Below are 16117 nucleotides of genomic sequence, written 5' to 3' on the forward strand. Positions count from 1 at the left end.
GTTCAGAGATCTGACTTTATTGTTTTGAGAGAAAAAAATGTCTCATTTGAGAATTGAGCTGAAGCGATTGAGGAAAAATGCAATATCAAGGTCGTGTGTGTGTATACAGTATACACAAATTAAACAACAAGCAACTAAAACAATAAATCCCTAGTTCTGTCATGAAACTAGAAGATACAGGCTGAAGCAGCTGATGATATTTACACCTTAACTACTTGGCACAAGCTGATTGGTTCATGCCGCATCTGCAGCCAATGAGCTTGCTGCTAAACATTTAAATGGCTGGTTACCATTCACTATAGCAGTTTGCAGCATGTTTTCAGAGTTCATCTAAAACCCTCCACCTCCCCAGCTCCACCTGTATAGATCTGCTATGGGTAATTGACAAATGCTATTTGTGTAGCGGAACTTATGTATGATGGCATGTATTGGCAGTAGCAAGTTCCTGTACTTGCTCTGCAGCAACAACACGTGATGTTCTATTCGGATCTGTTCACATCCTCAAACTGGGAATGACACTATTGACGCTTATATCAATCTGCAGCGGTTATGTGGAACAAGTAGGATCTTTCAGAAAAGTCCCATTTTACAAGCTGTAATTGCTTTTAACAAGTTGAAACCTTGACATTATGGTAATTTTCAACATGGTGTCAAGTCTGACTTTTTTTTGTGTGTGTGTGCAAAATGCTTCAGTTTATGTTTATATATAAATTTGCAAATAATATAATTATCCTTTTTTTTATGTGAAAAGACTTTTTGAATAAAATAAACATTACATGCTTGTATGTTTTTAGCACCTGGTTCCCGCAGTTTTTGTAGCACGTTTTGTATAGTTTTTATTTCATTTAAGAGAAATGGAAAACTACAGAATCTGGTAGAAAAAAAAATCATGGAAATAAAGAAAAAGTAGGCTATACAACAGAAACATTAAAGCTACCGGTATGTGTAAACTCGGAATGTGCGGTCTCAGCAGCAGCTCGACCCATGCTGATAAAGCACGTGTCTCACGGAGTCAGCTGCATCTGCCCACAGAGACGCTAATGAAATACACTTTCACCTGCACTCTTAAAAGTTCATCTCGGAGGATATTTTTGACATAAACTTCGCTCCATTGACGTCATACGCTGCACCTGTGTGATACACAATTCTCATTTTTTAAAAACGCGGCCTGTCGCGTGATCTTCACCGAACGAGAAAACGTGTTTATCTTGCTCAAAAGGTAATAACTTGTCCATAAACCACAATAAAAGACAAATAAATTATATAAATGTTAAAGCAATGTTGTCAATAGGCTAAAATAACAATGAACTGTTTTTTTTTTGTTGTTGTTGGTCTGTTATTATTTTGCAGTTGGTTAACTCGTGTGTTGACATCATGATGAACTAATATTAACTTTAAAACTGTTATGTTTCTGTCAGCTGTTAGTAAGTAAATTCTGTTTTTAGCTATCAGAATGACCCAAGATCAGCTCCTCGCGGGTTTGAAGAAGGACGTCCGGTCTCTCTTAATCTCAGCTAAGCGTGGCTTGACCCCTGAGCAGCTCAAGAGAGACTACCAGACCATGCTGGGCTTCCCCATTCCCCTCAGGTTACTGGGATTCAGAAATGTTTTGGATATGGTCAAGGAAATGCCGGATGTTGTGCACTTGGAGTACCACCTAGATGGCAGCATCATTTTAAAAGGTGATTTCAGTATTTCAACCCTTTTGTTAGTTGGTAAATCATTGTTTATGGCCTAGAGAAGGTCTATACTGTGTATATATTAATGCTAAAACTTCTTGAAGACACCATTTGTATGATTTACGACTTGCTATTGATATTCAGAAGCTCTTGGTGTTAAGGGGAGGGGCTTTCTCAGTCTAGAGAGCATTTGATTGGACAAACTTTTGAATACGCCCCTAAGAGTAAGATGAGTCATCAATACTTTTGCTTTGATTTGACTTGAAATCTGTGAAAGGGATATTCCACCCAAGGAATTAAAATGCTCTCATTTACTCACCCTCATGCTGTCTCAGATGTATATGACTTTAGTTCTTCTCTGGAACACAAGCAGAGATTTTAAGTGAGAAATGTACCAATATTTTAAACTTATTAAACTATAAACCATTGCTTCAGGGCAACTGTCAAACGTGCATTCGCTGGACATAAATGCTAGCATGTTGTGAAGCGTGATGTTAGTGCGTTGTGAAACTCATGCAAGAAGTGACGCAGAGTTTCACAACACGCATCCACAATGTGCTGACGTTTACATCAAGCAAACACATGTATGACAGTTGGCTAGAACTGATTTGCATGTTACCCCCACACACACCCCTATTGTTTCGCTTCAGAAAACATTGATTCATCAACTGGGGATTAGTCATTCATTTTGTATTGTTTTTGAAGTGTCAACTTTGAAGGACCCATCCACTTGCATTATATGAACTTTATTGTTTTTCTAATAATCTCAGTGTGTGTTCCACAGATGAAATATTTATATACGTCTTTTTTGTTGCTGTACCAAGAACATACCGAACTGTCACTTCAAAACTGAGGTCATTTTTGTGTACTGTGGTTAAAAGTTTTATCCATTTGCAGCTATTGGAGACGAGACCACTAAAGGCATCGAAGAGCTAGTTTCCAAGCAACGGGACCACAAACCCAAAGTTAACAATCGGAGAGGAAATCTGGTGAACTTCCACACCTCTTTTCCACGGCATCAGCCCGTTATTCTCCCTCGGCGTGGCCCAGCAAAGCCCGCCCTGCCTGCTCAACTGCGCAGCCAACTAAAACAATTACTATCTCATGGACCGGTCAGATTATCAGAGCTGGAATACAGGTATACGGTGCAGTTCGGAAAGCCGCTCCAGATCACTCAATACGGCTTCTACTCCATATCCGAGATGCTGGCGGCTGCCACGGATTTCATAATCATGCAGCAGAGTCGCACTGGCTCGCAACTAATTCTGAAAAGCCCCGTAGTGCCACTAAATCAGACCGAAAATCAGATGCCGAGTCTTTCCAAGAAGTGTATGTATATGATTTTGGAATCTATTGAAAGCCTAATTTGATGATCTTTTGCATGATGATTGCTCTTGATTTTATTTTGCAGTGGAACCTCCTTTGGTGGTAAAACAGAAGCCGGTGGGATTCAGTCTTAAAGCAACTTCACCGCCAGAAAGGGACCAGCAAAGTTCACCATTGTCCCCTGCTGTTCCTAAACCAGAGCCTGTGAAGCAAGAGCACTCTTTTGAAGAAACCATTTTTAAGGTTTGGATATTGTCTAAGCGCTTGTGTGAGATAAGTGTGATATTTCGCTATAATTGTGCTATAAATAAATCAATACTGTCGGGGTAAATCTTCCAGCTTGAGGAGGAGCTCAGACAGCAGATTCTCGAGAAGGGCACCGCTGGCACCGTCAGCCGCGAACTGAAAGATAAGCTACGGAAGGTCAGACATAACTGCTTAAAAACTCAGCCTTTCTTGTCTCATATTTTCACCGTGGCTTATGAGATATAGATCTTATTTTAGGTTGTAGCTGAAAATGGCAATGGGATCTCCATTCACAATCTACCCACAGAATACAAGGTATTATCACAAAGCCTGTCTAGAACATATCTGAGGTCATATCTGAAGAAGAAATTAAGAATTTGTATTTTGCATGCAGAAAATGAAGCCTATTTTTTGGGGGCATTAACATTTTATGTTTTTGTTTTTGTATAAGGTATAATATGTGGTCAGCCAGAAGTTTTTGCAAAATAAACCATGACATGATGGTCAGAATCTTGTATCACTCTGTGAAAACTACAACATATTATCCTCAGCTATATTTTTTGAGTTGCTAGATGGCACTATTCTAACTTGTGGTCTGTTTTTTTTGCTGTTAGCGAATGTATGGTGAGGAGTTGCCGGTCAGCCAGTGTGGCTTTCTGAGCGTGACTGAGATGGTTGGTGCTTTAAGTGATACATTTTCAATCCAAAGAGGTGCTGACGAGAGTGAAAACCACTGGATGGTCGTGGAGTTCAAACCAAACGACACACAACCCAGTAAATCTGGTACTCCCCTTTTCTTATTTGTGTCCTATGGATTGGAACAAAACAAACGAGTGCTTCAGATTCATTGATCACCTTTAATGAGACTTTGATTGTGATGTATTCCTTTTGCAAGAATTATCCCCGGATCACGGCACCACTTCCAGTCCGACGGACGAATCACAGAATCCCTCCAGCAAGGCCTATTACTTGAGCTATGCAGAATCTGCCTGGGAGCGCGAAGAGATGGAGCAATCCACGGACCCTCAAGAGTCTGACGCTGAGCTCAAAATCACCAATAAAACCATCCATCAGGTTAAGAGCCATTAGTGATAATCCATTACCTTTCCTTCCCAGATTAATCATCCCCTACAGTAAACTTTCAGAGTTGCACTTTTGTAATGTAATATTTAATTTAAATAATACATAAAATTGGTGTTAGTGCTGTCAGTCGATTAATTGCATCTACCATAAAAATTTGTAAAATATATATATATATATATATATATATATATATATATATATATATATATATATATATATATATATATATATATATATATATATATATATATATATATATATATATATATATATATATACATGACATTTTTCTTTTAAATTAGGATTTATCAGGCTCTGATGTTTGGGTTCAGAAATTTCACTTTAATGGCAATGAAAAGGTTATTTAGTTAGTTATTGAGTTAGCCTTATTTTCAAAAATGTCACTGATAAGTGTAAAATTAAAAACCTAAAAATGCTTATTTAAAAGAAAAATGTCAGATGGACTTAGAGGTTTTTGCATCTGAAGTGTATATATACACACTATATATTTACAAACTTATGTACGATGTGATTTGTCGATTTGACCGCACTACTAACTACATAGTATGGATGTATTTGAACACCCTGCTATTTTGCAAGTTCTCCCACTTAGAAATCATGGAGGGGTCTGAAATTGTCATCGTAGGTGCATGTCCACTGTGAGAGACATAATCAAAAAAAAAAAATCCAGAAATCACAATGTATGATTTTTTAAACTATTTATTTGTATGATACAGCTGCAAATAATTATTTGAACACCTGAAAAAATCAATGTTAATATTTGGTACAGTAGCCTTTGTTTGCAATTACAGAGGTCAAACGTTTCCTGTAGTTTTTCACCAGGTTTGCACACACTGCAGGAGGGATTTTGGCCCACTCCTCCACACAGATCTTCTCTAGATCAGTCAGGTTTCTGGGCTGTCGCTGAGAAACACGGAGTTTGAGCTCCCTCCAAAGATTCTCTATTGGGTTTAGGTCTGGAGACTGGCTAGGCCACGCCAGAACCTTGATATGCTTCTTACAGAGCCACTCCTTGGTTATCCTGGCTGTGTGCTTCGGGTCATTGTCATGTTGGAAGACCCAGACTCGACCCATCTTCAATGCTCTAACTGAGGGAAGGAGGTTGTTCCCCAAAATCTCGCAATACATGGCCCCGGTCATGCTCGCCTTAATACAGTGCAGTCGCCCTGTCCCATGTGCAGAAAAACACCCCCAAAGCATGATGCTACCACCCCCATGCTTCACAGTAGGGATGGTGTTCTTGGGATGGTACTCATCATTCTTCTTCCTCCAAACACGTTTAGTGGAATTATGACCAAAAAGTTCTATTTTGGTCTCATCTGACCACATGACTTTCTCCCATGACTCCTCTGGATCATCCAAATGGTCATTGGCAAACTTAAGACGGGCCTTGACATGTGCTGGTTTAAGCAGGGGAACCTTCCGTGCCATGCATGATTTCAAACCGTGACGTCTTAGTGTATTACCAACAGTAACCTTGGAAACGGTGGTCCCAGCTCTTTTCAGGTCATTGACCAGCTCCTCCCGTGTAGTTTTGGGCTGATTTCTCACCTTTCTTAGGATCATTGAGACCCCACGAGGTGAGATCTTGCATGGAGCCCCAGTCCAAGGGAGATTGACAGTCACGTTTAGCTTCTTCCATTTTCTAATGATTGCTTCAACAGTGGACCTTTTTTCACCAAGCTGCTTGGCAATTTCCCCGTAGCCCTTTCCAGCCTTGTGGAGGTGTACAATTTTGTCTCTAGTGTCTTTGGACAGCTCTTTGGTCTTGGCCATGTTAGTAGTTGGATTCTTACTGATTGTATGGGGTGGACAGATGTCTTTATGCAGCTAACAACCTCAAACAGGTGCATCTAATTTAGGATAATAAATGGAGTGGAGGTGGACATTTTAAAGGCAGACTAACAGGTATTTGAGGGTCAGAATTCTAGCTGATAGACAGGTGTTCAAAAACTTATTTGCAGCTGTATCATACAAATAAATAGTTAAAAAAATCATATACCTGTATTGTGATTTCTGGATTTTTTTTTTTAGATTATGTCTCTCACAGTGGACATGCACCTACGATGACAATTTCAGACCCCTCCATGATTTCCAAGTGGGAGAACTTGCAAAATAGCAGGGTGTTCAAATACTTATTTTCCTCACTGTATACGTATGTGTGTGTGTATATATATATATATATATATATATATGTATATGTATTAAAAATGTGTATATATACATATATAAAAAACCGAGAGAGATATCTGTAAATATCATGTAAAATTTATATTCATATTATAAACTAAGGTATATAACCTATGTTACATAATAAAATATGACATGTATAACAAATTATATACTGTATATAGATGGATATCTGTATATACTAAAAATAAAAATGTAAGGATAGATAGATCTCTCTATATGCTAAAACAAAAAAATCAATGTGTGTGTGACTGTTTGTTGTAGATGGGGGATCTTTTCCCAGAGTTGATGGTGAGTCATGTCTCAGCGGTTCCTCCAGACGCGGTGCGCTGCCAGAAGCTGAAGCCGCCAAATCGCAGGAGAGAGAGAGAGCTGGTGCCAGTCCTTGTGGAGCAGACGGAGTCACCCAGCCACTTCTACATCCGCTTCAGCCAAAACAAGGAGGCCAGAGCCCTGGAGAACATGATGATTGAAATGAGGTATCTCGCTGACTAGTTTCATAATTATTTGGGCTGGGATTGCATAGCGTGTCATTCCGATCATGCCCAATTCCTGTTTCCAGGAGCTGTTACTCCTACCCAGATGTGGCGGAGAGATACAGGCTGCCTGATGCCTATGTGCGGCCGGGTCAGGTGTGCTGTGTGGCCCCAAGAGACATGTGGTTCTACCGTGTGGTGATCCACGAGGTGTTCAGTGATACCGAAGTAAAGGTGTACTACGTCGACTTCGGAGACATCACAAAAGTGGAACGAAACAGCCTCAGATTTCTCAAGTAAATTCATCATTTGTTATAAATCAAATTTGTAGTAGTATAAATTAAAGTTGGACATATGGACATGTGTTTGTATCTCTGCTGCTCTGTATAATCCGAAAATCTTTCCAGAGCTTGTTACGCTGACCTCCCTGCTCAGGCTGTCCCAACAATGTTAGCTGGAGTTCGGCCCATCACGGTAAGAAGTGGTGTTATTATTAACTAAAACTATTAAAAATTGTTTTTGTTAATTGAAATAAATCTCAAATAAAATATAAATATTACTCAAAAAAAATAAACTGAAATAAAAATATTATGAAAACTGAAAATAACATACAGCATCTGTTGTGTCCCTTCACTGACATTCATAAATCCCCTCCGTGGTCTCATGGGATATTAAGGGTCCGTCGTATGCGCACTTCGGAATCTCTGCAGTTTTCGCCAATACAATGTATTCGCCCATGTATAGCACACTGTAGTATAGTGTATATAGTACAGTATGGTGTATGGTAGGGAAATATTTGACTTCGGACGTATGAGTCTTTTTGAACGATTCATTAAAAGACATGACACACAAGTAATTTATTTTTGAATCTGAATACAATTGTTGTGTTGTATGTTTGTTTTTTCATACTGTAGTGTTGATCCAGTCTGTTTTTTAAACAACACTAGAGACATGTCTTGGCTTTCTTCTCAGAGCATTTGGACTCAGAGTGCTATCAGCTCTTTCCAGAGGATGTGTTGTGAGCGCACTCTGGTGGCCGCCATTCACAGCTACCAGAACAACTTCCTGTTGCTCTTCCTGTGCGACACCAACACGGAGGAGGATGTTTACGTTCACTCCGCCCTACAGAAAGAGGGCCACGCCCTTCCCTGCATTACAGCTTACGGATTGGTCTGGACACAAATCTTCTTTTATACCCACTTACCGTAGACCTGATTAAAATCTGATCTCCAGTGGTTGCTTGTTTCTTCTCGTTTGGCTTTTTAGGTGTCAGGGCAGTTCAATCCATTGACGTCTTACCTCGGAGATGATCAGATCGATGATGTAAAGGAGTCTCTCACACCCTCCACGTGTTCTCCGGATATAGAGATCCGCTCTCAGGGAAATGGCTGTCCAAGCTCCTCTCAAACGGTACCTTTAATCAAGCTTTCAGTGTCATGATACAGCACTGATGGGCGGCAAGCTCTCTGTGAATTACAGTGCCCTTCAACTGCTGATGGAGGGCAGGTCTGTCTGCTGAGGCTGTAAATGGAGGAATATTATGGGTCCTATGGGTGCTGTTAAAGGGACGTATATCAGTTTTTACTCAAGTAGTGCGAGTTATGTAATCGGATTACTTTTTTCAAGTAACTAGTAAAGTAATGCATTACTTTTAAATTTACAACAAAATATATTAGTTAATTTTCAGCGTGGCAAAGTAATTTAATTACCTCTTTGTTTCATCTGACTCCAAAAATGAAAAGGCTTTTCTTGATGTTTGTTAATCATTAAAGTTAGGTGAATGTTTGATTATTCTATTTAACTCTTTATTGAAATTACATTCGTTCATCCGGATCCCTATAACACTTCGAGTCTCGCAGCGGCCGGGTATACAATCTCATAATCACAAGCACGTCAGTCAGAGGCGATTGACTAATATCTTAGACGGCCGTACTCCACTTTGCTCATTCTAGAATATATTATTTAGTCCCCATAGATTTGAACACACTTAAGGTAAGATCATATCTAACGAGAGGCCATAACCATTACCATAGAACCAAGCTGACCAACTTAACTACTTCTAACGGTAACTTTGTATTATTATGTTGTGGTTTCCCACGTACACTTAGTTAGAATAATGCTATACAATAATTAGAGGTCGAGACTCACCCTTATTTAGATTGGTCTAACAACACTCTGTTGTTCTAAACGGAAAACCCATTATTAGCCTCTACAGTTCTAAGTATACATTGACTATGCCGATGTGTTAGTCGGATCTCTGAATTCACATCCGTTTACTAACCTGATCCTTATGGACTTAACGTAATCTACTAGAGTTAATAATTTCAGAGTAAGTCGGAATAAATCCAAATGTTACAATTTATTATTAGTCAGGTAAATGTTTCATGCCAAATACATAATCAATTCAAAGATAATCAATACAATAACATCAAATGCTCAGAGATAATGAGAAAAGATGTGTAAGTTACCTGACGTTAGAAAAATACATGATGCTGAGTGTCTTGAGGTAGTTTGGATGAAGGACCCTGGGAAAAAGTGCACACCCAATAAGCAAAGTATCTCTCACCCTTATTACAATTTGGTTTACTTCTGTGGAGATGAGACCATTGTACCAGTCGCACTGAGACATTTTAAATGATATCAAACATGACTGTTAATTCACTTGTATTGACATTTTTATATAATTTTTGTAAGTGAAGAGAAGAATGTGTAAAGTGAAGGATGTGGGGGAGAAGGGACAAATGTGAATGAAGGACTGGCTTCACTCTGTGTGGTGTGGAGACAAATGGCAGTATGTGTTTGTGGTGTCCATATCTCAAGAGATCTAAGTATCTGAGGTTCTGTTTGTCTTAAACCGATTGACCAGATTTAGCACTTTTAACAATATCTTCCTTGGTTGCAGAGGACAGCTTCTTCCATCTGGCCGTTTTCACACAAAACAACATCTAATAATATAGCTAATGATTGCCACTCTCGATTTTATGTTTGATTAGCATTTAGCATTGTTTATTTAGATCCATACAAGTTCCAAATGTGAGGCAAGCAGTTGTCACAATTTAATTAAAACAACCTATTATATTGCATTAACATTCTAATAAAGTTTGTGGCCAAATGACCAAAGTAATTTGCGAGCCTTCATTTTGAACTCTGGGTTTGTTCTTTCCAGGGTTCCAGCTCTGAAAATGTAGAAACCAACTTCTCCATTGACGTAGAACCAAGCCTGGACCTTCCTCCCCTCGAGTGTATAAATGTTCCTGACGTCAACACTGAGGCTCAAGTGAGTCTTATTCCACGTTATGTACAATAATATTTTGGATTCGTTTCTTTAAACCTCAAATCTTCTTTCAGAGTGAGAAAGTAAATCCGTCCGAGGCTGTGCAGGGTAAAAACCCATTATGCTGCAGTCAATGGGATCAAGGGTGGACAGCAGAGGACAAAACAGATAAGACGAAACATGAACCTGACGTCAAGACAGAAGACGAATCGAAAGTAAGAACGCCATCTCGTACACAATAGGCATGACATGACAGCTTTTGAGTGTCAAATGTTTTTTGAGGTAAAATCTGCTCATGAAAGGATTCAGCCTTTCGTTCCTCCGTCATGGCGTTTAGCACACAGTCGTCGCTCAGAATGACACAAGGTGCTGTGCTGCGTGTCTGGAGATTTAATCTCCTGACGTATTGTTCCCCATTACAGCCCCGTTCTCCCGCTGAGCCCTTTGGGAGGCAGTTGATCTTAATTGTGCGCTGATTAGATGAGAATGTTAATTAGCCTCTCCGCAGAGGTTCATCTGCTTAATCATTCAACTGAACGGTTCATCGGAAAAGGCAAGTTTCTACAAGAGACGTGCAATAGTCATTTTCAGCTATTTGCAGGGTGAAATTTCAGAATCTAGCTTATAAATGTGCAGTTGCCATTTCTTTGTTAAAGTAAGTGCTAAAATACCTGCCAATAGTCTTGTTATTATTGAAAATATGTTGAAATATTTAATACTTGCTATAATACTTAATATTTATTATAAAAAAAAAATGAAATGAAGACTTTGGTCACACTTTAGTTTAGGGTCCAATTCTCAAATATATTTACGTTTTATTCTATGACATAAAATACATCATTAGGGATGCACCGATATGAACATTTTGGAAATAATTCTTTATTTTTGAAAGCTGATAACTGATGTATTTGCTGTTTAATCTAAATCCAAATTTTTATATACAGTGAGGAAATTAAGTATTTGAACACCCTGCTATTTTGCAAGTTCTCTCACTTAGAAATCATGGAGGGGTCTGAATTTGTCATCGTAGGTGCATGTCCACTGTGAGAGACATAATCTAAAAAAAAATCCAGAAATCACAATGTATGATTTTTTTTTAACTATTTATTTGTATGATACAGCTGCAAATAAGTATTTGAACACCTGAGAAAATCAATGTTAATATTTGGTACAGTAGCCTTTGTTTGCAATTACAGAGGTCAAACATTTCCTGTAGTTTTTCACCAGGTTTGCACACACTGCAGGAGGGATTTTGGCCCACTCCTCCACACAGATCTTCTCTAGATCAGTCAGGTTTCTGGTCTGTCGCTGAGAAACACGGAGTTTGAGCTCCCTCCAAAGATTCTCTATTGGGTTTAGGTCTGGAGACTGGCTAGGCCACGCCAGAACCTTGATATGCTTCTTACAGAGCCACTCCTTGGTTATCCTGGCTGTGTGCTTCGGGTCATTGTCATGTTGGAAGACCCAGCCTCGACCCATCTTCAATGCTCTAACTGAGGGAAGGAGGTTGTTCCCCAAAATCTCGCAATAAATGGCCCCGGTCATGCTCGCCTTAATACAGTGCAGTCGCCCTGTCCCATGTGCAGAAAAACACCCCCAAAGCATGATGCTACCACCCCCATGCTTCACAGTAGGGATGGTGTTCTTGGGATATGGTACTCATCATTCTTCTTCCTCCAAACACGTTTAGTGGAATTATGACCAAAAAGTTCTATTTTGGTCTCATCTGACCACATGACTTTCTCCCATGACTCCTCTGGATCATCCAAATGGTCATTGGCAAACTTAAGACGGGCCTTGACGTGCTGGTTTAAGCAGGGGAACCTTCTGTGCCATGCATGATTTCAAACCATGACGCCTTAGTGTATTACCAACAGTAACCTTGGAAACGGTGGTCCCAGCTCTTTTCAGGTCATTGACCAGCTCCTCCCGTGTAGTTCTGGGCTGATTTCTCACCTTTCTTAGGATCATTGAGACCCCACGAGGTGAGATCTTGCATGGAGCCCCAGTCCGAGGGAGATTGACAGTCATGTTTAGCTTCTTCCATTTTCTAATGATTGCTCCAACAGTGGACCTTTTTTCATCAAGCTGCTTGGCAATTTCCCCGTAGCCCTTTCCAGCCTTGTGGAGGTGTACAATTTTGTCTCTAGTGTCTTTAGACAGCTCTTTGGTCTTGGCCATGTTAGTAGTTGGATTCTTACTGATTGTATGGGGTGGACAGATGTCTTTATGCAGCTAACGACCTCAAACAGGTGCATCTAATTTAGGATAATAAATGGAGTGGAGGTGGACATTTTAAAGGCAGACTAACAGGTCTTTGAGGGTCAGAATTCTAGCTGATAGACAGGTGTTCAAATACTTATTTGCAGCTGTATCATACAAATTAATAGTTAAAAAATCATACATTGTGATTTCTGGATTTTTTTTTTTTTTTAGATTGTCTCTCACAGTGGACATGCACCTACGATGACAATTTCAGACCCCTCCATGATTTCCAAGTGGGAGAACTTGCAAAATAGCAGGGTGTTCAAATACTTATTTTCCTCACTGTACATTTTGAGAGCCTGATTAAAAAAACTAAAGTCTGACAATTAAAACCATGTCCAAAGCACACAATTATAATGTTCTCATTATAATTTTATGTGGCCTGTATTACAGACTTGTGCTGTGTATGTTACACTTAACTGTATGTTCCTTTTTTGAAGTGATTTCCTATCATATTTCAAGCAATTTAAAACCATCATGGTAAACAGTGCGCATCTGAAGTGTCTCAGCCGAAGGAAATAATCTTTAATATATCGGCCAAATTTTCTTGAGTCGATAACGTCAAAAATGCTTGAAGTCCGTGTCGGAATGTCGGTTTTGTTTTTGTCTGTGACATCACGCCTACTGCCAAATTACCCAATAGTATTTCGACACCCTGGATTGCCAGTTGGTGGAAAACAGTGTATTGCAGTCATGAAAGTCAGCAAACAAACTAGGTCAGATATCGCAGATTCTACCCAAACTAAAAAGCCTTGCATCCATCTAAAAATCTCTATGAACGGGAGCGTTTTAAAAACGGATCAGTCAACTCACAGTGAAATTCTCACCGCCTTCCATTGTCAATTGCGCTCGCTCCTGTTACGTGTCCTGAATCTTGCAACCCTGTTGAGTCTGAGGAGGAGGGGGTGGGAGAAACAACCCTCTCCTATATTTTGCATTTAGATTGCAGTACCCAGTTCAACTGCTAGCTGTCAATATTACATATTGCACCTTTAAATTGAGGTGGTCCTTTAAACATAAAAATATAAAAAAACATTAAAAATATATATATTATCTGTCTACACCGTACACAACAGTTGTTGCGTTGTGCCACAACAGCTATAAGCTGTCCACACCAGACACAACAAAGCAGCTGTTGCAAATCCATTTGTTCTTCAAGTTGCACAAGCGGGGGCATCAGGGGCATCAGTTTGTGAATTTGTCTTGTCGTGTCGCTCAGCATCACTGATTACAATGGGTTCTATTTGCTTTTGTCAGGTCGTGCTGCTCGCGTCTGTTGTAGACATTGTGTTAGTTTATTAGGATTCATTTTTTTTTTTTATTTTTTTTTTACGTAGCCTGAGATTGTGTCTCCTCCACCTGTCCAAGAAACAGTGAGTGAACTGCAGATGTGTGTGTCTCCAGCTAAACCACAGCCCGTCTCAACCACATGCACCAGCCCCACCTCTGGCCCGATCCAGATAAACTGCATCTATCCAGGTAAAGCACATCACTATAAAGCAAAAAAATCGTATATGTGTATATATATTAGGGCTATCGATTTAACATGTTCATTTAGTGCAATTTAATTATTGAAAACAAACATATATATATATATATATATAACACACACACACGTATATACGGTGTATATATATGTGTGTGTGTGTGTGTCATATATATATATGATGCAAATCACTGCTCAGTTTTCCTAGTTTTTCCAGGTGTACCAGTCTATCCGGTCCAGCCCCCGTTTTCCCAATTCATGATGCATTTTTTAAGCAGTCCAGTCCCCGTGGGACAGGGTCCACACACTCCGTTCCGGCAGCACACATCTCCGTTAGCCCTGACACCAGCCGCGCGCCTGTCTGCCGGAGCCAACGCCCTACACTGGCGCTCCAACCACACAGTCTGACCAACCAGAAGCGGTGCGTGTTGGCTTCAGAACCTATTTTGGACTTTCGTTATGTTCAGTAACTTCTGTTCTTTCATTTCTTTGGCTGCAACATCCTAGAAATATATCAAATGATATAATAAAAGCAGCAGAGGACACATAAGGACAAGTCAGAGCAGATATATCTCTTATTCGTTTTATCGTAATGCCTCTCCAGCAGCAGATTGTTCTTTATTTTTATATATTTGCATACACAATGCTGAAGTTTTGTATGTTTGCACTATGAACCAAATTGGACATTTGTTTGTTTTAAGTTGCTTGTTCAGTGTTCAATTCAGTATTTTTCTTTTATCAAAAAATGTTTTATAAAGAAGATAATGTGATAAAAAAGGAGGATACACTGCAATTTGTGTCCATTTATTTTGTGATGATTGATTTTGCATTTTATAACAGGTGTGACAAGTGTCTGAATACATTTTGGAGGCATTGTATTTGTACGAGTGTAGTTTACAGGCAAATTTACCGGCTTCAACTGCTTTTCTGGGACCGTTCGCAGAAACTCGGCAAGACATTGTCAAACTTTCTTTTCCGATACGATCTCACACACATGTGGAAGTTCTTCCGATGTGCTGTTCATCTTACCCTGACCAATGTTGTCTAGTTTCACTGGATCGTTTAGAGAAACGATCAATGTTGTATTTCCAACACCCCTGCTTTGTTTTACTTTACACACCTTCATTCAATTCCGCCCACTCTTTTAACTTGTTTACCACATTTTGGCATATTTAGTTTGACCCAACATTCTCCGTGGGAGGATCCTTGCTCCACTGAACATGTTGAAATATTAAATCACTCAAACAGGATGTCGTGTAACCAAGTGCATCCATAACACGCCGCATAAACAGCGGCCAAGGAAAGGGTGCAGGTTGACGACACTCAGTCGGTCCTGAATCTTCCTTGTTTGGTCCAATTACTGTTAATGGCATCTTAACGAGCTTTCTTTGAGATGCCTGGTATCTTAACAAGACCAGCTGGAGAACCGAAGAATAATACCTCATTTAAACAGGAGGGGAAAAAAGCTGAATGTTGCAGAAACCAAATTAGCATTGGACACTAAGCTAATGAAGTTTAATTGAAGAAACACACTTTTCTGAGAATGGAAGCCCATTTTTGCCACATAAGAAAAAAAACATGTTTTGGTCAATTTTGACTTTTTGTGTCCATTTCAGCCACATTTGCCACAAGAAAATAAATTGTGCTTTAGTAAGTTATAGTTATGAAATAAGTCACAGTTATGGCATAAAAAGTCATGATAAAAAGTTTTAGTAATTAGTCAAAATATTTTTTCATAATTGACGTTATCTCATAATTAGTGTCAATTTTGTAATGACTTAATTTGTCATAATTGACTCATTTTCTCATAATTACAACTTATGTCATAACTATGAAATAAAAAGTAGAAATGATGACATACTAAGTCATGACTTGTCAATTTTGACTTGTCATAACTGATTTTTTTTATCTCATAATTATGATTGCCATAATTTCAACGTTTTCTCATCATTTTGTCTTTGTATTAATTTCATTATTCATAATTGACTTCATGCCATGACTTTGGCTTAGTATGTCATCCTTTCTACTTTTTATTTCATAGTTATGACTTATGTCATGACACTTACGTCAA

The 16117-nt window shown here is 39.2% G+C and overlaps 1 protein-coding gene across 4 annotated transcripts; it reads left to right on the forward strand.

Moving 5' to 3' along the window:
- Positions 1-303: 303 nt before the first annotated feature.
- On the forward strand, positions 304-14838 carry tdrd5 (tudor domain containing 5). Of its 4 annotated transcripts, none has more exons than XM_081384195.1 (17): positions 304-377; positions 1446-1682; positions 2577-3008; positions 3091-3248; positions 3345-3428; positions 3510-3566; positions 3866-4034; positions 4147-4325; positions 6810-7024; positions 7108-7317; positions 7429-7495; positions 7994-8191; positions 8288-8431; positions 10188-10298; positions 10370-10510; positions 13898-14039; positions 14264-14838. In XM_081384195.1, the coding sequence occupies exons 1-17, from the start codon at positions 374-376 to the stop codon at positions 14452-14454; spliced, it is 2739 nt and encodes a 912-aa protein (XP_081240321.1). In that variant the 5' UTR covers positions 304-373; the 3' UTR covers positions 14455-14838. The 4 variants fall into 4 exon arrangements, with proteins under 4 accessions (XP_081240321.1, XP_081240323.1, XP_081240322.1 ...); XM_081384197.1 differs by lacking the exon at positions 304-377 and adding an exon at positions 1124-1219; XM_081384196.1 differs by lacking the exon at positions 304-377 and adding an exon at positions 1124-1219 and having other exon boundaries at positions 14255-14837.
- Positions 14839-16117: the final 1279 nt, after the last annotated feature.

The sequence above is a fragment of the Scardinius erythrophthalmus genome (assembly GCF_964197995.2).
Source record: "Scardinius erythrophthalmus genome assembly, chromosome: 14".
Taxonomy (NCBI): domain Eukaryota; kingdom Metazoa; phylum Chordata; class Actinopteri; order Cypriniformes; family Leuciscidae; genus Scardinius; species Scardinius erythrophthalmus.